We start from the raw sequence: 21,157 nt of genomic DNA, 5'->3' as shown, positions 1-21,157 counted from the left end.
ACATTCCAAGGTAAAGACTATAAAATAATACAAAGAAGATCCAGCCATGACATGACCTCCTATAAACAAGTGTTTTAGTGACAGTGGGATGGAAAAACTCTCTTTTAACAGGAAGAAACATCCAGCTAGGACAATGTTCCGAAACACACCAGCAAGTCCACCTCTGAATGACTCCAAAATCCAAAATGAAGGTTCTGAAATGGCCTAGTCAAAGACTGACATGCTCTTGCATAACCTTTAACAGGCAGTCATGCTTGAGAACAATTACTTTTTCAAATAGGGCCAGTTAGCTTATTTGCTTTTGTGTAATATAATATGAAAGAAAAATTTAAAAAAGAAATCAGCGAGGGGGCAAATAAATGATCATCATACTGTAATACCTTTAGTCCAACAGCTGCAGCTCTGGCTAGATTTTAACCAGACCCTGGCTGTTTTCCTAAATGTGCTTTAAACCCAGAAGTTTGTGTCATTTGTGTCTAAGAGTGCAGTTTAGGCAGAGAAGGTTTTGTAGCATCTAATTCTGTAGTATCGAATTTAATCTGATATGTTCCCAGTTTAAATCTAGGTGTAAAATTATTTAAAGAGTGTAGAGGTTGTTGATGACGATATGGGAACCTAAGCGCCAGATTTATTTATTTTCTAATTTTAATAATAAAATCACAAATTCTTGGCCAAATCTTAGAAAGAAGTGTGATTTGTAAGTCCTTCATCATGAGGACAATATTTCAGGCTCTTTATCATAATAAAAAGCCATAACGATTGCTGTGAAGTTAATGACCTAAAACTGAATATGAGATATATATGTTTCATTCCTCTTTGCAAATGTTCTCACTCAAGCATTCGTAACAACGTATGCATGTTTTGTTGTATGCCATTCTGGTGATCATATGATTTAAAAGTGGGTACACAGAGGACCATGTCAGTCAGCAGCTGACATGTTGAGAAGTGGGCCTGTACTCTGTCACAACCACCATTCGAAACCTTGTGCTTTCCTACTGAAGGATGTGTAATTCTGATTTTCCACGATGTCATTCCGTCTTCAGTTTGCTCCTCTGGTGATCAGTTACTTCATTCATTAGTAGGTGCCTGAGCAGCTGTCAAGTACAAACGCTCAAGTAGTTCAATTGGTTTGCAGACACACATGCTGCATGGTGGATCATGGATGCATCAGTGCTAAGAGACCTTGACAAACTGAGTCGCAACCAATTCAGGGCAATAATTAGAGGCAGCTACATTAATGATGTAGAATGTTGCCTTTTGACCTTGCTGCTACAAAATGTAGACATTACTTCAGACACACCGCCTGTCATTACACGATGCTGGTTTCAGGTTTTACTCCCACATGTCACCTTCAGTTCTGATCAAATTGAAACACAGCAGCAGGAACAGTGACCGGATGAGCCATTTGACAGCTGCATTATTGCTTATCACCTGATGATCATATACAGTCAAGCTCAGAGTTACTCTGGCAAATTTTATCTTGAAGTTACTTTTATTCAACCAGCAAGTTTTGTTTGTTTTTTTATACAGGAAATGACACAGGCATCTTCCAAAAGATAATAAGACAAGAAGCAACATTGTGTGAATTTCTTTTAGCTTTTATTTACATTTGAGCAAAAAGTGTCATGTCCAAAATTATTCATATTCTCAGTAATCGATAGAAATGCAAAAGTTCTCTGGAACATATTCAGGTTCTTCAGGATGTTGCAGCAAGGCTTTGGACTAAATCTTCTCAGTGCTCTCATGTCACACTGCTGCTGGTCCAGTTGTACTGTCTCCCCATTGAATTCATGAATAGTACAGCGCAATTCACTGTCATTTTAAAACAATACATAGAAGAGTATGGCCATTGTGATGGCTGGAGGTTGCATCAGATGATCAAGAACACTTCTCTCAACTCCATCATTCCTCACTGAGAATTTCTTTTCCTAACCAACAACTGTCTTCATCTAGAATAAATCAGAAACACAAATCCACTCAAGAGCGGTTAATGACCACGCTCCTGTCTCTTTTACGCTTAATGACAAACTTAAACAAAAATAATCCACCAGATGGCGTTTTAACACATCTCTGCGAAAGGACTTCAATCATTTTCAAGAGGGAGTAGACATAGATATAAGCTGTTTTCCAAATGCCTCCCCAATCTTATTCTGGGAAAGCTGTTTTAATGGGCAGGATCATTTTATGCTCATCCTACCAAAGAAGAAAGACACAGAATTTAAAAATATTTTGCAAGAGAAAATAAAATCACTAGAAATAATCTATGCAACCTGAACTTATTCTAAGTGATTTAGGAAAATGAGCTAATGGCACAATTTCTTCTACAGCACCTGAGACATGACAAATGTGAATACAATAGTACATCTTGTAAATATCTGGCAAACATGCAAAACGAAGAAAAAACTACATCCCAATAATCAAGGACTCAGCAGGGAAGCCTTGGCCTAATTCTACATGTATATACATATATATAGTATTGTATTTTGTATATGTAGAAGTGATATGTAGTTTTATATGAACTTAAACACCTCTTAAAAGATAAGAGGTATTCAAAGATATTGATCAGTACTACATTTCTTCCTACAATAACACAAGCTAGGATGTTAGATAAACCAATCTTTCTAGAACAACTATTTTGCACTCTTAATCAAACGTCAAATAACCGTGTAATTTTACGTCAAATATCATGGTTAAATAAATTGGCCTATCTCCCCCCACCACTCCCCTGCCAGTGGCGGACTCCCTCAGACATCGGTGCGTTGGTGGTTCTTTGTGTCCGGGGGTGGGCGTCCAGGTACACACCGGCTCACTCCTTGGTGGTTGCTTATCAGGGCCTGGAGCCTGGGGCTTGCTCGGGCCACTTCGGAGGTGGGGTGCCCCCGGCCTCTCGGCCTGGGGCTCGGTCACTCAGGCACGGCTGGCTGAGCTCACAGGCGCGTCACTGCAACTCCCCCTGGCTTCTGCTCCGCGGCTGCTGAGTGAGCCCTCATCTGGGACTCTCCTCAGCTCTTACTGGGACAGTGGCGCGGCTGCCCCTCTGTGGGTCTTCCATGGTCTCTTGTGTTCTGGGGGCCTCTGGATGTCTGGAGTTTTGATCTCCTCCATACCTGCTTCATGCCCTGGAGGACGGGGCTGTGGCCCCCCCACACCCTTTAGCAGATCATTACATGAAGGAACCTTTTAAAAACAAGCGCGTCCATGCTCACAGGTGTACACACGGGTGATCACACCCACAAACTACACCCTTTTTGGCTCCTACCTCAAAGCACACTGTGTTCTGTTGATCTTATGTGCCGCACAATAATGTTTAATATTTAGTATTTACTGTCATATTCCCATATATCATTGTGATGTTGTTTACTCTATTACTCTTGTTCTCTTCTGCTTGTTTTCTTTTTTCTTTCTCAACAGGTGATCCAGGTGATTGATAGATGGATTTTTTGTCTGCTTATTTAGTTGGTTTTTTGTTTTTGACCTTTATCCCCGTCCCTCTTCCCCACTGTTTTTCTTTCCCTCTTTCTTTCTCCCCTTCTTTTCCCCAGTCAAATCCGTCCCGTATTTAGCAGGTGAAAATAAAATGAAATAATTAAAAAAAAAAAAATTAAAAAAATAAAAGCACTGTTTTCCTGTGCTTTCTTTCCTGACCCTAACATTGAAGGTTATAGATTTGTTTTCAGAAGTCTTCACCTATTCAATAAACTGGTCAAAATTGACCAGTTTACCAGTTTGTATGAATGAGGGGGGTGTGGCAGCCATTTCAACAACCTACCACCTCCACACAGGAAACCTGAAATATTTAAGATTCCCCAATATTCACCTAGCTCAGCATGTGCATTTTCAAAAGGAAAGCTCTGCTGCTTAAACCAACTGAAAATTATTAAAACCTTTGGGTCAAACTCTCCATATCACTCTGTAGAAGGCCAGGCAATTATCTTGTATCCTTTCTCAGTATTTCCTAGCACTTCCTGGTTTCAAACCATTAATTTACCATTTGGAAAATTTTATTGAAAAAATAAAATTCTCCTCATAAAACTTCAAATTTCCAAAAACCCAAATCTCAAGGAAGTCTAGAAACACCAAACATCATCTAGCTAATCAACTAACTGACTAACTTAACAGCCTTATTAAATGGTTGAGTAACACTCAGTCTGACTCATTCCGGTTGCAAACTGAATAAGTACTATGCCAAGACATACTTTTTTCAGACCTCCCATTTATCAGTCAGATGATTAAGAAACACTGCCCTTTTCACAGCATATCCGTAACGTCAGCTCTTGTCAGCATGTTGGAAAACATGACAGATTACCAACTCGACAGCTTCCCTGTCTTCACTCCCAAATTTGGAACGACTCAGACTTCACAATCATTAATAAAACATAAGACTTCACATCTTGGAAAATCAAAGGAGTTGCACATCTTCTACGTGTTATTCAAAATAAAAAAATGTATTAATTTTCATAATATAATCCAGATTTTCGGCATGGATGCTTCACAATTTTGTCCTGTTTCCGGATAACAGTTCATTGTAATTTTGTGAGTGTTTTGGTGTTATTATAATTTAAGTTTAACCAGTTCAGTACTAACTGGTTAAACTTAAATTATAATAATAGTTCATTCTTACTATGTCTCTGAGCTTGCTTACAATGAGTTTAGTTTGTTGTCTATTAGGTTCCCCTTGTGTCTTTGTCCTCTGTGTCCCTCTCTGGCAGCAGACGGACACAGGCGGGAATCAAACTTGTGACTCTCCGCTCCAAAGGCATGTAGTCTTACCACTACCCCATCCAGCTGCTTTACCTATGGAATCTTCGATACCCAACATCCACATTGACGGCAAAACCACTAGTAGTTCCAACATTTGAAAGAAGGGACTGCTCTCACAGCTAGAGATTGACGAGGTACAACACGAATGCTACCGGCAAGGGGGAGCAAGGACACCAGGTCAGGGGGGAGATATCATCACCCCCACCCGAGATTGGGTACATAGCCCCAAGTGCGATAGGAGAAGGATCGTTGAGTGCGAGAGGAACTGACCTGAAAAATAGGATCATGGCCAAGCTTGAAACCTGGATCCCCCGTAGCCGGTTACCAAGATTACGTGAAGTACCCTCAGAAGGTCTGCTAGATGATGTTAATGCAGCACTACGGACAATACCTACAACCACGATTACCGACACTAACAAGCTGATCTACAATACGGCAGCAGTGATCAGTGAGATGCTTGGCTACAAGTTGAACAGCCACAAGGAGCAGTACCCTCCATGGAGAAGGAGGCTAGAGGCTAAGATCAAGGTAGCACGGCGGGAGGTCAGACAACTTTTGGAGCTGCAGAAAGGTGCAACAAAGAAGGTGTCTAAGAAGTATAGCAAGCTGTCTATACCTGAGGCCTTGGAAACTGCCAAGCAACGACTCACAGCCTTGGCCAGCGGCTTGAAGAGGTACACCAGAGAGACCAAAGGCAGGAGAATAAACCAGCTGTTCTCCACAGAACCAGCCAAGGTGTACTCTCAGTGGCAAGGGAACAATAATAATAAGAGAACAGCACCACCAAGGCTGGAGACGGAGCAATACTGGAAGAGCATATGGGAGAAGGACGCAACCCATGACGACAATGCTCAGTGGCTAGATCTGAGGGCAGACCACAGCGACCTCCCTGAACAGGGTCCAGTACCATCACAGTGGCAGATATCCAAGAAAGGGTCTCCAGTATGAAGAGTTGGACAGCACCAGGGCCGACATGGTTCACGCCTACTGGCTGAAGAAGCTGACTGCACTCCACGAGCGTCTGGCAGCACGAATGAACCAGCTGCTAGTTAACGAGAGACACCGAGGTGGGGGAACCTAAAACTGGTTATAATGGCTCAGCATGGAGAAAAGAATAATAGCTCACATTCACTTCCATGGAGAGTTCCAGTAGATTTTCTTAATGTACAGGCTGTGATCAGCTGATCAGACGTACACAACTGGTTGAATGCAGTTGTTTTATGAGTTGCCCTGGAGATTTCCATCCTCTATACTGACAGTACATTATTTATACTGTCTTTTTTCTAGATGGTATAAACTTGGTGGAATTCAGTCAGTGGATCTAAGTATCATCAAGTAAAATTCTGAGGGGGTTAGGCTAACCCTTATTGCAGCAAACTTTGATAAAAATGTGTACAAACCTAACAATTTTTTCACAATAATAAACAGATTGATTAATCCGCCTCGGTGTGCCCTAGGAAAAGCTGAAGGAGGTGGATCTGTACGGGCATCTATGCATAGAGTGCTGCTCCCACAATATATAGAATAAATGTAAATTGTTTTAAACATAGAGAAATGTTATTACTCTGTTTTCTTGCAGCGAGCTCAATGAGAACACTGATAGCAGTGTTACAAGTGAAGCTGTATCAGTTAAAGTGAAACTGGTGGCGTGTTACTGTGTAGCTGTATGGAAAGTCTTTCTGTGTGGAGTGAATCACTCTGTCACACACTGCCAGGGAGGTTTGTTTTTTCTTTCCCTTAATCATAAACAGCCTCATTTAGAAACTGCATTTTGTGTTTACTTGTGTTATCTTTGTCTAATATTTAAATTTGTTTGATGATCTGAAACATGCAAGTGTGACAAACATTCAAAAGAAGAAGAAATCAGGAAGGGGGCAAACACTTCTTCCCACCGCTGTACCTGTGTGAAGGAAATGTAGACCTGTCACATATCCATCCAGACCTCCTCTATCCACTTTGTATTCTCTGTAGATTAAATGTTGTCAGACCATAATGGAGAAACAGTACATTTTAATATAATGATGTTAATTGAAAAAGAGAAAATGACCTCTAAGATCCAAAGAGGAGAGAAAGAAGCAAGAGATTGTCTAATAGAAAACTTCCCCAGGGTTTTACAGAAAGTGGTACTTACTGCCACCTAGATTCAATCAGCAGAATCAGATTAAAGATATGGAGCAACACAGTTTTAATTAGGGCATTTTCAAGTATGATATTTTGTTGGAATAATAATTGCCTTTGAGTGATGTTTGGTAGAAAGCTGACAGAATGTGGACAGAAATGGTTGTTCGTCGGTCAAGGTCATATCACAAATGTGCAGCGGTTCTCTTTTTGTTCTTTCATTGTGAGGTAAATGTCTTGCATTAAAGCCTTCTGCTCCACTGTCATTAATAATTCAATTCCACTTTCAATTCAATTTTATTTATTTAAGTGGTCATGGCAGAGGACTGCCCCTCCCTGAGCCTGGCTCTGCTGGGGTTTCTTCCTGTTAAAAGCAAGTCTTTGCCCTCCCACTCTGCTGTTTTTGGGGTGGCTGTAGCTCAGAGTAAGTCGCCTACTAATCAGAAGGTTGGTGGTTCAATCCTGCCTACTCCAGTCTCCATGGGCAAGATACTACCCCATGTTGCTCTCTGATGCATTCATTGGAGTGTGAATGCATGTGAATGTTGGATAGAAAAACATGCTTGTGTGAATGAGACAAGTTCTGTCTTGTCTTGAGTGGTCAGAAAGTGATCTAAGAACTACTCCATTTACCACTATCCCCAGCTGCGTGCTCTAGGGGAGTTTACTCTGTTATTGTAGGTCTTCAGCTTACAATATAAAACACCTTGAGGCAACTGTTTTTGTGATGTGGTGCTATGTAAATAAATTAGAATTGAACTGAAGAGTGACTAATGTCACTACACGTTAGTAAGTTTAATGAGGTTCCCTCTGCACTTCTGTGGTCATTTGCTAAAGTCTGAAGTCTTTTCTGTTCTACTCTGCTGCATAAGATAAGGAATATATGCGTGAGGAACTCTGGGTTCACACAGGCAAAACTTTCCCTTGTCCTTTAGAACACATTAACAATAGGTAGATGTTTCAGCTCATGCTTTTGTCCCTGGTTTGTGTCCTTCCGCAGAACTCAGTGTGTGCTGCATGCTTTTTCTTCTGCAGAGGAGCCCTTAAAATTAAAAGAGCAACAGAGCAAAACCATCCTTTGTCAGTCAGTACTGCTGTGAACTCATGCAGGACCAAGCAACTGTCTAAGATGCCAAGCTCCCTAGAGCTCAGGAGGCCCATCAGTCTGGCCTGTGGGCTTCTTTCACACTGGTTTTATCCATGGCACAATGATCAGGAGGATTAAAGTGGTAACTGATAGCAAAAAGCCTGCTCACAGCTTTTGAGGATGCTGTCAGAGGCCAAAGGGGAAGACAGAGCTAAGTAGAGCTGGACGAGCTGAGCAGAAGATGATGTCCAGGTATGGCTCTTATTCTTCCTTTAATAGGAAAATGATTATTACACTACGTGTTGTTCTGATGACTGCTGAGTCATTTGTATCAAACGCATTCTTGCCTCGCCTAAGTGCCTTTTAAATTGTGTTAGTATTTTATTCCACAATAAAAAGTGTGGTTTACAGGGAAACAGGGGCTTGAATTTCAACTAAAACTGTGTAAGTATGGTTGTCTGCATCCAGGACGCAGATAAATACAAACTGACTGAGCCATCAGAGGAAGATGCAGGCTTTTATTGAAAGCAGACCTCGTCGGGTAAATGCATTTAAAAAACAGATTTGACTTTTGAATGATTTTATTTCTGTGTTCTAAAAATACATAAATCCAGAATTATTTATGCTACCTTTGAGCTACATATACACTGTACTGAGGCCATAAGCAGTAGTTTGGGCATGTAGTTCAGATCTGCAGTGACAAAGAAACACTTGTGAATTGTATTTTCTTTTTTTGCCAAAGATCATCAGAATTCTACAACTTCCCACTCTAAGTGCAGTTTGCTACATTTAACAGCTCTGTGACCTGTCATCTGACACATGAACGGTTTGTCTGCTCTGTGGGGCTAACAAAAGTAAATCTCACAACATGGACTGTGCTTAAATCTCAGCAGCATCCTGGAAAGATTGAAGTTTTCACAGTGAGGAGTGCTTTTCAAAGCCCAGTGTGGCCAATTTAGCTTCACATCAGTTGGAGCAGTTGCTGAATTTGTTGATATGTTGTCCTTTCTTTTTTTAGTTGTGATGCATTTACTAATGTTAATATTCACGTCTCAGCTTTGCCTTTGTAAGTCTCATCTTCAGCGTTCAGTAAGGAGGAAGAATGGCCAGAGAGCTTCTGACGATGACTTGATGCTTTAATGGTTTATTTCATATTTGTTTAAAAATGGTTTTTGTCCAAAAATCAAAAAATCCACAATTCTGTGTGATCTGTGACAGATATCAGTGACATCATAATGCCCTGTATGTGCTAGACTGAAACAAAAGCTTTGAGCTTTTCTGCCTCGTGATGATGGAGGTCACAGTTCAGCCAGCTTTTTCATTCCCTACTAGCGATAAGTTAGAGTCAAAGTGTGAGTGATTATTGTAGCTCACCACCACCACCCTCCACCACCTACTTAAAAAAAAAGCGGCTAGGGAGGAATCGGAAGTGTCCTCTAACCTTAGAGCTCCCCTCGCTCCTTTCCCCCCTCCAGGAGGCTTTTGAAAAGGCAGACAAGAAGCTGATGGTCCTGGCTGACCTCTGCTTTGTCTTCTGGCTCATCTGGGCACAAATGCAGTTTCATAAAGCCTGCTGCTCAACCTTAAGAAATCCAAAAGCTGGGACAGATAATTATTGTAGAAATGTTGCTGCTCATCACTGAGATGGACCAGTTTAGCTGTTTTTTTATTTTTGATATCAGAGCTCTGATTCCCATACACTTATCAAAGTCCTTTAGCTGTTGCCTGGCATTAGCTTGTATCTTTTATTTAAAAAATCTGGGGCTGGGATATGTATCAAGGAGTCCTTGTACTCACCAACGGCAGATAAAGAATGAAGGGGAAAAAAATAACACCACAAACTTTCTGCTCTAACACATGGCCACGGCATATTTTACAAGCATTCAATTTCCACCTGTGATCTAATATCACTCCAGGGAAAATTCCAAATAGTACATCATGACTTGGAGTTTGCAGGATTGTTATCCAATATTTTGTACATATACAAAACAGAGAGATATTCCAAATATTCCAGTTCAAATAACACCACCTATTATGAACTCAAAGCAAAAACAACTGATCAGTGTAAGATTGTGAAACGCATATGATTTTTACCTCTTTGCATGTTTATGTGTGAGGTCATCAGGGTGACGTCTTTAACTGATTCATTTCTGTATTCAAAAACATCTGTTTATGTTAACAAGACGCCGAATTTGTTCCAGGCGGCAACGAAAATATGATAACTCATAACTATCTACAGAAAACGGGTTGGTGCATTTTTAAAGGGAGCAGAAATGACATCAAAGGCACAGCCAAAGCCCTGCTACACTGTAACTCAGCCTGTTAACGTGTTTCAAACATGAAAACACAAAGTTAAAGAACAGAAACACAGCGACCTGCAGGTGTGTGTGTCTGTGTGTAAGACTAACCTCGTGTGACCAAAGCTAAAAGCCCAGCATGCTCTCCTCTCCGCCCAGCTAACCGAGGCCTCTGAATTCACTGACTGCTGCGTCACATCCCGCACTGAGTTTGTTTTTATTTCAACCGAAGGCAGAAAATTATTACTTGACTACTCAAGACCACTGCTTCACAAGACCTTTGAAGAAACCAGTACATAATTAAAAAATAATTCCTCACGTGTTGTAAAACTCCCACGGTGCACTTTTTGTTGTGTCAGTCCTGCTAAATATTCGAGCTGCGCGTGACTACAGCGCGTGTGCGTGTGTCCGCGCTCACATTTCTCGCTTTCATGATTTTCTTCTTCTATTGAAACTTTTCCTCATTGGATCACTTTCTCACTTCCACCTTATTTGCTCCTTTATTTTATTCAGCTACAATTTGTCTTTCATTCTGAACCAACTTTCGCACACTAGAAAATTCCTGTAGCAGTTGCTTTGTAATATGCTTACATTTATATCAGTGAAAACACAGACTCATCGGACTGTCAGAGATTATTGATGAATGATCGCAGCTGTAGTGCTGGCTTTACATCAGAACTGCGTGTGTTTGGTCATGTTTATGAAACTGGGAGCTCTTCTGCTGAATAGCACGTGGATATTAAAGTTAGTGACAATATGCATTGATGTATTTATATCAGTGTAAATTTTACAGGCTATATTCCACTACATTGTTGAAAATTTCAACAAAATGAGCCCCACAGGGCACAGAGACATGCGTCCCTGCACGACTTTGCGCGCATATTTACGCAGGATGGCAAAACAGAAAAGACTAATGGATGGGAACAGTAAAAAAAAAAAAAAAAAAAACGCTTGGGAATATTTTTCCAAAGATTTGAAAAAACAAACAAACCCCAAACAACCTTTTTGGTTCCAGTTCAGTGAAAAACATCCCAACGATGAAAATACATCCCTATATTCTGTTTACTGTATCTTCACCCAGACGGGAGGAAGATCGGCCCTCAGGCCCCTTTAAACAATTTTATGCGGGGGTAAAGTACGCACCATGAACAAGAAACTATTATAAACACACACACACACACACACACACACACACACACACACACACACACACTTGAGGTATTAAAGCTTGCTGTAAAGGCCCATTTTATCATTAGTTAATAAATAATAATAATAATAATAATAATAATAATAATAATAATAATAATAATAATAATAATAATATCATTCAGGCAGTCAGAATGCGGACTGTCTCTCCGACCTCCAACACCGCCACAGCCCCACAGGCCTACCCAACCCCGACCCACGCTTTGGTCCCGGTAATCGGTGTTAAGCTGTTTGTGTTTAGGTGTTGATGCTAAACTTGTGCTGCATTCAGGCTCTGTGAGAGGAGCTGGAATGAGCCCGCGAGTCACCAAAACTTTGCGCGGCATTTCCATTACAGGTCATGGCAGTGAGCAGGCGGCCTTCAGCCGGTTAGGATTCTGTAGGATATTGCAAATGAATTATTTTTTCCAAGATGACAGCCAAAGAGGTGTGCTCATAACCTTATGAGAGCAAACAGCCAGCCCTGCTCATCACTATGTGTGAGCAGGAAACTAACCCAGTCAGTGGAAGCCTAGCCTCTCAATCCTTCGTGGAAATGGAGCTGCTGAGCTGCGTGTTTTCCATTGGGATGTTGGATGTGAATTGGTAGCGCCTGGAAGATCAAAGCTTTCGTTCTTCGTGTCTGCCCACGTTATCTGTTTGTCTTGTAGTTGTAATGAGATAATAAGGAGTTGTGTGGAACTGAAATAATGTCATCACCAATTTCTGAGTATTGTTTCTGCTAGTGTGACTCCAGAGGTCAAACGGAACCTTCAAACATTCAGAGAAGTGGAATTTTCCGCTGGAACCTGAATGCACCGTAAAGTGACTGAGTGGATTGGATTAATTTGCGCCTCCCGGGAATTCCGGAACCTCACATGACACCAACTCTCTGCCTCTATTGGTCGGAGGCACGTGTCTGAACGACCCGTAGTACGACGTCATCGCAGTGTCTCGCAACCAATCAGAAATGAAAACCAAAAATCAGTAGTGAAAGTATTTGAGCGGCGTCTTGATGAGCGCACTTGGAGCTGCTGGAGCGTCAGTAATTGTGTGCAGGGAGCAAGAAAATCAAAAGAGTGATTTAACAAAGCAAACAAACGAAATGGAGTTTTATGAGATTCAAAGTGACGCAGGTGAGCTGCAGGTCGAGGAGTGAGGAGCACAAACTGAAGCATGTTTTTTTTTCCTTTGTCAAATTCCCCACAGGCGCGTTTGCACAGAAAACAATACAAACTACTGCGCCACGCTCCAACTCGCTCTTCTCACTGCAGCGACAAATATAGATATTAGCTGATAATAAAGTGATATTGGAGACACTACGCTGCGGAAGGGAGCAGGTGCTGAAGCTGCTCAGGCTTCATCAGAATGGAAGGAAATGCTCGCCGAGACCCAGAGCGCCCACGGGACTCCGGGGAGCAGTCCAACCGGGCCATCCTGCCCCTCTTGCAGCCACCTGGCAACCAACAGTCTCACAGGATCACTAACTTTTACATCGACAACATTTTGAGGCCGGACTTCGGCCTGAAGAGGAAGGATGGGGCTCCGGATCGGCAGGGAGACGCTCTTGGAGTGCTCATACAAAGAGAGGAGCTGACAGGGAGAAAGCCTCCCAAAAGTGCTAACCCTCGGCAGGGTGGAGCAGGAGGCAAAGAAGAGGAGAACCCAGGAGAGCATGAAGACCAGCATCCGGACATTGACGCCAGGAGGCCCGGCGATGTGGCGGCTAATGACTGCTGCCGCAGCCCTCAGGCCAGCACTGCCACAGCGGCCAAATCGATGCTGTGGCCAGCTTGGGTGTATTGTACTCGCTACTCGGACCGTCCGTCATCAGGTTAGTAAAAACATTCCTCATCCAGGTCTAATTCATGAAAAGCAAAAGAAGGAAAAGGCAGCTCCTCTTTGCAATTCAGAGTCACTTTAAAGGCTGAATTTCAGGAAGGAGCCAAAAAGCTGCTATTGCATCATTTTCTGAGCAGTGCCGAAGTAATGGCCTCTACCCCCACCTTCATATAATATACTCATCACTTGTAACAACTCATCATTAAATCAACACAACTGATGTTTGAGTAATAATTTCATACTTTAAACCTGAAATGACAGGAGCAGTCTGAGCGCAGATTTCACATGAATTTAGACGCATATTGGAAACTCGTTTCTATTCTGTACAGAATTCAATCTGAATGTAGCTTTAAAATAAAAACAAAATCCACGAAGCGGCTGGAAAGTGCTCTGAAAAAACGACGAAATTAAACATGAGTCGAAAGTAAAGTTAAATGATATTGAAGTGAAGTAAAACCAAGTTAACGCCATTGTTCCCCAGTCCTCTTTGTTAATATTCTATTAGCATATTTTTGACAATGGGGTAGTCTAAAAAGTGAAGGCTGTGTATCCAAAGTCCGTCGGTTCAATCTAAAAATGCTTAAGAACACAGTTCCAAAGTTAATTTTATTTTATTTCATCTCACTTGTAAAAAAAATAAATAAAATAAATAATAATAATGATGATGATAAGAAGAAGAAGAAGAAGAAACCCCACATCTGCGTAGTAAATGTTTGCAAATGGAGCATTTCCCTCACGTTATGGTGCATCGCGGTGAAGCCTGTTTCCAGCCTGTCCCTCTCTCTGGGAGTTTTTAGGGCTAAAGTGGAAGTTTGCAACGGGCTCGGCTCATTCAGCCAGCGGATGCGTGGAAACTTGGACTTTTCCTTTGTCACCATGTCAGCTGCTAAAACGATGCTACAGCACAGCAGCCGAGCACAGGAAGAGACCGTAGTCATGTATCGAAGACGCGTTTGGAAGAGTTTTTTTTATTTATTTTTTTATTCCTAACAAAAATATTTATTTGTTTATTTATTTATTTATTTAAATCGATGAATCGAAAGAAAAAAGCGTTCATCGAGTTCATGAAAGGCTCCTGGCCGGAGAGCCCGCAGCCTCCCTCGCATGATTCCGTCCGCGCACCGGTCCGGTTACCTGAGCCCCGGCGCACGTTACAGCGTCCCGATGCGCGTGACCAGGTCAGAGTGCATGCAGGCCTTCAGCGCAGCTGCTTCATGTGCACCTGTACTGATGGGGAGTTCTGTACTGAGCAGGTACGCCTACTGTCTTTTACACTGAGTTCAATCATTTCTCATGGATGGTCCACCTGATCCCACCACGGCAGAAACACCTCAATGTCAGTGCAGAGACAAAAGAAAAGTACTTTTAAAAAATAGAGTTCCTACGCTACAGAGAGGGAAAGAGGCGCCCAACGCCCCCATCCCTCCTCATCTCCAAACCCCACCCCCATCTGCACCCTCTCCTCCTCAGCATTAAGCTGTGCTTAATGCCCAGTGTGGTCCATTGCATCCAGTTGGATGGAATTAAAGGTTGTGACCAATATGTCCTTTAAAATAAGATTAGACTTGCTAAAAACTAATCAACTAGATTAGCCCCATGTCGCTGACTTTCTTCTTCAGTCCGAATCTAAACAGCTTTGTCAGGAGGTCACGTGAGTCCTGGCCGCGAGGATAAATTTGCCTAATTTGGCGCAAATGTGAACAGAGACGTTTTCCACTCATAACTGAGCCCGTTTCATTTTTGTAAGTACAGCTGAGGTGTAAAAATGTGACGTGTGAAAAGTCCACGGTACTGACTCTAACCACTGGCTGTCATTTGTTTCACTCCCGCTGCACTTCAGGGCCCAGATCTCGCAAACCAAAGAACGCGCCGACCCCGAGTAAAGAAGACAAACGGCCTCGGACGGCCTTCACCGCGGAGCAGCTCCAGCGGTTAAAAACAGAGTTCCAGAACAACCGCTACCTGACCGAACAACGGAGGCAGAGCCTGGCCCGGGACCTCGGTCTCAACGAGTCTCAGATCAAAATCTGGTTCCAGAACAAGCGTGCCAAAATCAAGAAGGCATCCGGGAATAAAAACTCTCTGGCGCTGCATCTCATGGCGCAGGGACTGTACAACCACTCGACAGCCAAGGACGCCAAGTCGGACAGCGACTAGAGGATGACAGTTGACTCTGAACATGCAATAAAATCACCAGCGTTCATATTTCAATTACACACACACACACACACACACACACACACACACACACACACACACACACACACACACACACACACACACACACACACACACACACACACACACACACACCTCTCTGTTTGTGACAGAGATATTACGGCTGTATACTGTGTACTCAGGGCTGTAGATATGACGAGGCCCAGCTCAAGTCAAGATGGAGCCGCATTCATGTCACAGCCGGAATCTCCACCGTTTTCACTCGCTGCAGCCTGAAACCGCGACCAATGTGGCATTCAGGGTCCAACGGAAATATCTGCGGACATGGCGAACAATTAATACTAATGCTGCTCTGTTAAAATTGACCGAGAAGACATATAATAAATTCCAGTCTCATCGAAGTATGGGATAACATATCTTTAGGTAGAATAAAAATAAATAAACGACTTTAAGAACTACTTTTAAAACAGTTAAGTGTACTCCGCAGCTTGAATTAGTTTAAAGTCGCTGGTTCCTGGCAGACCTCTGTTACTGTGACCTGACTGCAGGCCGGGGATTCCACTCGATGGAAACCCGGAACAAACAGGGTCAAAGGTGTTCGGACAACAGCTGAGGAGCCATGTTCCTGGTTTAGTAGGTGTCAGCGTCATGTGACACATCCTACCTGCGTGCCTGCTACATCGTGCCCACAAGAGATTTCGAATCGTGGAATTAAAAATAAATAAAAACTAACAAACCATGTGTGACAGTGATCGCGCTGCAGTGTGGCCTAACTGCCCGCACAGAAAAAGCAGAGTGGATAGAACTTAGATATTGTGGGCCTGCAGAGGAGGAAAATGGCTCCAGCTGCAGCCGAAACCACGACGGGCTCGAGAGCAGGTGATCACGCGATCAAGCATCACGCGCACTGCAGCCCTGTCTGAAAACTCTGAGCTAATATCCAAAGATTTCTTTCTGTTGCATTCCGGGAACTGTGGCGTGGACAAACGGTCCGCTGTGTTCTCCCTGTCTTACTGTACTTTCTGACCACGGGGCTCATTTCTGCAGCGCCTCTTGCTTCCTCTTTGTTCTTGCTGTGTCATGCCGCTGGACTGTATTGAATGTTGACCTGCGGGTCTGCTTGTTGTGGTGGAAGCAGCCCTGTGCGGCCTTCAGGTGCCGCACTGCGCCCGGATGCGGAATGTGAGACCTCACGGTATGTCTGGAGTTAAAGGTGTGCTTTAAATCTGGTGACCAGTGTTTAGCAGCAAAATTGCTCTCAGATATCTGCCAGTAGATGCGCACACAACTTAACACAACCGGCTTTGAATTTTCTGATTTTAGCTATTATTATTATTATTATTATTATTATTATTATTATTATTATTATTATTATTATTATTATTATTATTATTTTAACTTTCTCCCGAAAGCCAACGACATTTCGAAAAATAAACTATCGCCTTAAAAAGCCAGTAGACCATAGCTAAAATTTCCATTCATATCAAACCGCATCATCCTGAGGCCTCCAGGCAACCCGAGAATGTTCAAGAACACACTTCCTGTTGTTGTTAACGAAGATACTTTGTACTCTTATTTTAAATGCAATAAACATCCACCCGCGCGCAGGTGTTTACATAACTTATTTTTCCTGCAATCATTTTTCTGTTTGAACACGTTTGCCGGCTCCGAACCAAATCGTATTGTTACGATGCAGTGAATGTTTGGACTTCTTTATTTTATGTTAAAGCCTCAGTCATGTTTTCTGGGATTGAGTTAGGCACCTGGAAACGTTTCTGCCTTAAAGTATTACGGTGTTAAGAGAGCGGCTGTTTTCTATATGGCAAATGGGACTTTTTGAAATCGATATTTTTAAAGATGAAATATTAGTGTTTTCCCCTCTCATCCGAGGTTCTCTTTTATATACAACGTGTAAATAATTTATATTATAATGGTGTCATTGTAAATAAACGACAACAATGCAGACTTGACTTTTAAGATATTTTTATTTCACAACACGAAATTCATCAAAAAGACAAAAGAAGAAAAAAAAAGGAAAAAAGTAACTTTAAAAAAATGAAATGTGTTGATACTGATTAGGATGACATAATGAGAGCGCAACAGGGAGGACACCTGCGGTCTGCACACAAAGTTACGCGCTCAACACGTCTGCACCTCTACTCAAAACCCAGGTGTTCATTTCGTAAAATGTTTGCATTTTACCGTAATCTGCTCCACTTACTGCACAGGTCCTGTTCAGGCTGTGAAGTTCAGCCACAGCATGTCAGATACAATCATCGCCAAAAGCTCTTTATCACAATTTCGATTTTAGCTGATAGTTGTGGTCCACTTTTATTACAAAGAGCATTAAAAAAGAAAGCTAATCTGAAGAAGTTACTTTTCTGTTCCTTTAAAATGTATCTCCAGGTGTTTTCCATACATTTCCAAAGGGCATCTTTAAAAAAAAACCTTCTAAACCTCCTAAAAGTGTATTATTTTAATTTTGAGTTTGTTGACCCGATGATTGCAAGCTTTTCACACAGCAGCCCTCAGTAGAATGACATTTAAGGCCATGGGCTAGGGTCCGGATAAAAATTAAGAGGGCAGAGGGGTATCTTCATCATGGAGAGATTTAATATTTGTAAATTTATTTGAGACTTTTATTTTAAAATAAAAAACAGTTCCATATTTGACATAACCCATATGGAGCACGTCAGTGTAGTTGGAAAGAAACTATCCATGATTATTAACCTAGGCATTTTTGGGATACAAAATTGGCCCATGTGACAGAACAGTTTCAAAAACTCTCATCTCCAATCACATCATTGGTGCAGTAGCCCTTATGGCTTTAAACTGATGGAAATCATGAACACACCCAAGAAACTATTCATCGCACACATATAATTTTATTTACAGACACACACACACATAAAGAAATCATTTACACTCAGTTTCCGTATTTCAGTTGTGACCACGTGTGACAGAATGCAACACAGTGTGTTCACCATGAGCACAATTTCAAATTCCCTCAGCTGCAGTTTGGGCAGGAACCGAGACATGCAGTCACTTCCAAAAGCCTCACCCTATATGGTGCCTGACAACACTAACAGCGACATATCTGCCAGGCTTGCACCCAAAACTCCTTAATGTGGGAAAATCTGAACCAGATTAGTTGACCGTCTTTATTCTTTGATCTTCAGGACCGCTGCATAGCTGCATCTACATGGTTTCCCTCACATTTTCATTATAATGTTTAATTCAGGATCATTTGCAATTTGCACACCAACACTACTTGAAATTCAATTTGAAACAAGAGCAGAAGAGACTGACAAGAGACAGACGAATGATATGAGAATAAAAAGGTCATTATTTCAGCTAAAACTAGAAACCATCTATAGAGTGCAATATCCAGCAAATCATTCAGTTATAGATTGTCCTTTTGCAAGACACACGTTGAAAAATAAGCCAGTCTCAAATAAGGAGCGTAATTCTGAATAATAACTGTTGTTAATTTGACTTTTCATTCACAAGAAAATGCTTCCAGAGATTATTCATTTCAATCCATATCTAAGTATTATGTATCAGTACAAACCAAGCGTTCCTGTGTTGTACAAATTAGGGTAAACCAGTAGAAAAGCAACAGCCAAAATTATCTGCAAATTCAGAGCCCAAAGAGTACCCTGATAGCATCACTGAAATCTTACAAACACGTTTATGTCTGAGGGCAGTTTACCTGAACATCGGTGCATGGTAAGAAAAATCAAACAGAAGCAGAATGAAATGTGGAGAGCAGAGGGAGATCCATTAACCAAAAGCCAGAGATTTGTCTGAGGCGCGTTCACTGGCAGCAGCAGCAACAGCGACCTGGGGTTTCTGAATGGCTGCAGAAGCCTTCATCTGCATTTCCTTTCTTAGCTGGCTTGTATGTGGAAGTAACGCCCAACGGTCTCTGACTTGATGAGCAGAGCTAGTCTTGACTTGGGGGTGGGGGGTGGAGGGGGGATGGGGTGGGGGGGGGGGGGGGGCTTGTTGTGAGTTGGGTTTTGATGCAAAGTCTGGGGATGTCAGTCAAAAGGAGCTGGGGGTGCAGGAGGTTGAGGGTTGGGAGCATATTGGCCATAGAACCAAAATGCTTTTGGTGTCCATGCAAAAAGCAGCAGGTGGCAAAGGTGTAGCCAGGACATCTTTGCAGGGACACTAACATGTTTTTATCATATCTTTGATCATGTATTCTTATTTATATGTGATTAAACACAATGAGTTTAACTTTCCATTTTAAATTGTAGCTTGGTTATGTTAAGGCACCAAAAGCACTTGGCTGGGTTTAGGGACAGATGACTTTTTTCACACCTCGGCAGGTAACACTGGACCCTCTATTGGACCATGCTGGGAGATTTTAGAGCTTAAGGGTTTTTTATCCTGAGCTTAGATTGTGTTTCTATATTAACAGGGTGATGAGATGCATGAATACAAAAACATTTGAATACAAAAACTCATAAAAACATCAATTCTACAAACTATAAATTGCAGCTATTCTCATGCTGTCATCCTGTGGGTGTTAGACTGTGTCAGAGGTGGCAACAATCCTTCACTCCAGCTTGTTAATCAACCAACAACCCAGACAGAGTTTTAATTCGTCACCCTCCAACCACTCGCAGCAGATGGCTGCCACTTCCTGAGGTTTCTTCCTGTTAAAAGGGAGTTTTTCTTTCTCACTGTGGCCTAGAGCTTGCTCAAAGGGGGTTGTTTGATTGTTGGGATTTTCTCTGTATTATTGCAGAGGGTATCCTACAATATAAAGCTCCTTGAGGTGACTAATGTTGTAACACTGTATAAATACAACTAAAACAAAGCCGCGTCATATAACGTGCGGAGGGCGGTGAAAGAGGCGAAGCAGCGCTACGGGAGGAAACTAGAGTCACAACTCCAACAGAGTGACTCTAGGAGCCTGTGGCGGGGACTAAGGACAATAACGGACTATAAAGCACCAACAACCGGTATGACGAACGCGGCCGTGACTCTGGCAGACGAGCTGAACACTTTCTATGCTCGCTTCGAGGCTGCAGCTAAGGACTCCAACAATGCTAGTGTTAGCGGCGCTAACGGCTGCAGACAGGAAGATACTGCCAGCACCGGAAACGTGCTCGTCATCTCCGAGCATGAAGTAAGGAGAGCCTTCAAGAGAGTGAACACCAGGAAAGCAGCAGGACCAGACGGCATCCCAGGTCGTATCCTCAGAGACTGCGCATACCAGCTAGCTCCTGTGTTCACTGAGATATTCAACATCTCTTTATCTCAGTCGGTGATCCCCACATGCTTCAAAGAGTCCATCATTGTTCCTGTCCCGAAGAAACCCCACCCTGCTTCTCTCAATGACTATCGCCCTGTAGCCCTCACCTCAGTAGTGATGAAGTGCTTTGAACGCCTGGTCAGAGACTTCATCATTTCTTCACTACCAGACACACTGGACCCACTACAGTTCGCTTACCGTCCAAATCGTTCCACAGACGATGCCATCTCTCATCTCCTCCACACATCACTCACTCACTTGGACACTAGAAGGGGGAATTATGTTAAAATGCTCTTCATAGACTACAGCTCTGCATTTAACACCATAATTCCCTCCACACTCACCACCAAGCTGGAGCATCTGGGACTCAGCTCATCTATGTGTCTGTGGATCTCCAACTTCCTAACTGGCAGACCACAG

The 21,157-nt window shown here is 42.4% G+C and overlaps 1 protein-coding gene across 1 annotated transcript; it reads left to right on the top strand.

Annotated features, from left to right (window-relative positions):
- The first annotated feature begins 11,520 nt into the window (after positions 1–11,520).
- en2b (engrailed homeobox 2b) lies at positions 11,521–19,369 on the top strand. The gene is made up of 2 exons (XM_085389302.1): positions 11,521–13,282; positions 15,131–19,369. The coding sequence occupies exons 1-2, from the start codon at positions 12,817–12,819 to the stop codon at positions 15,445–15,447; spliced, it is 783 nt and encodes a 260-aa protein (XP_085245428.1). The 5' UTR covers positions 11,521–12,816; the 3' UTR covers positions 15,448–19,369.
- The last annotated feature ends 1,788 nt before the right edge of the window (positions 19,370–21,157 follow it).

This window comes from Rhamphochromis longiceps, linkage group LG18 (genome assembly GCF_057381845.1).
Source record: "Rhamphochromis longiceps isolate RC_006_pf linkage group LG18, R_longiceps_female_GT1.1, whole genome shotgun sequence".
Lineage (NCBI taxonomy): Eukaryota > Metazoa > Chordata > Actinopteri > Cichliformes > Cichlidae > Rhamphochromis > Rhamphochromis longiceps.
Note: the sequence above shows the minus strand (reverse complement) of the source record. Positions and strands in the feature narration are given on the sequence as shown.

Bases quoted from the DNA above. Each gene is read 5' to 3' on its own strand.
- en2b (XM_085389302.1), top strand. From the start codon at position 12,817: ATGGAAGGAAATGCTCGCCGAGACCCAGAGCGCCCACGGGACTCCGGG. The intron at 13,283-15,130 runs GTTAGTAAAAAC...GCTGCACTTCAG, and splicing joins CTCGGACCGTCCGTCATCAG to GGCCCAGATCTCGCAAACCA.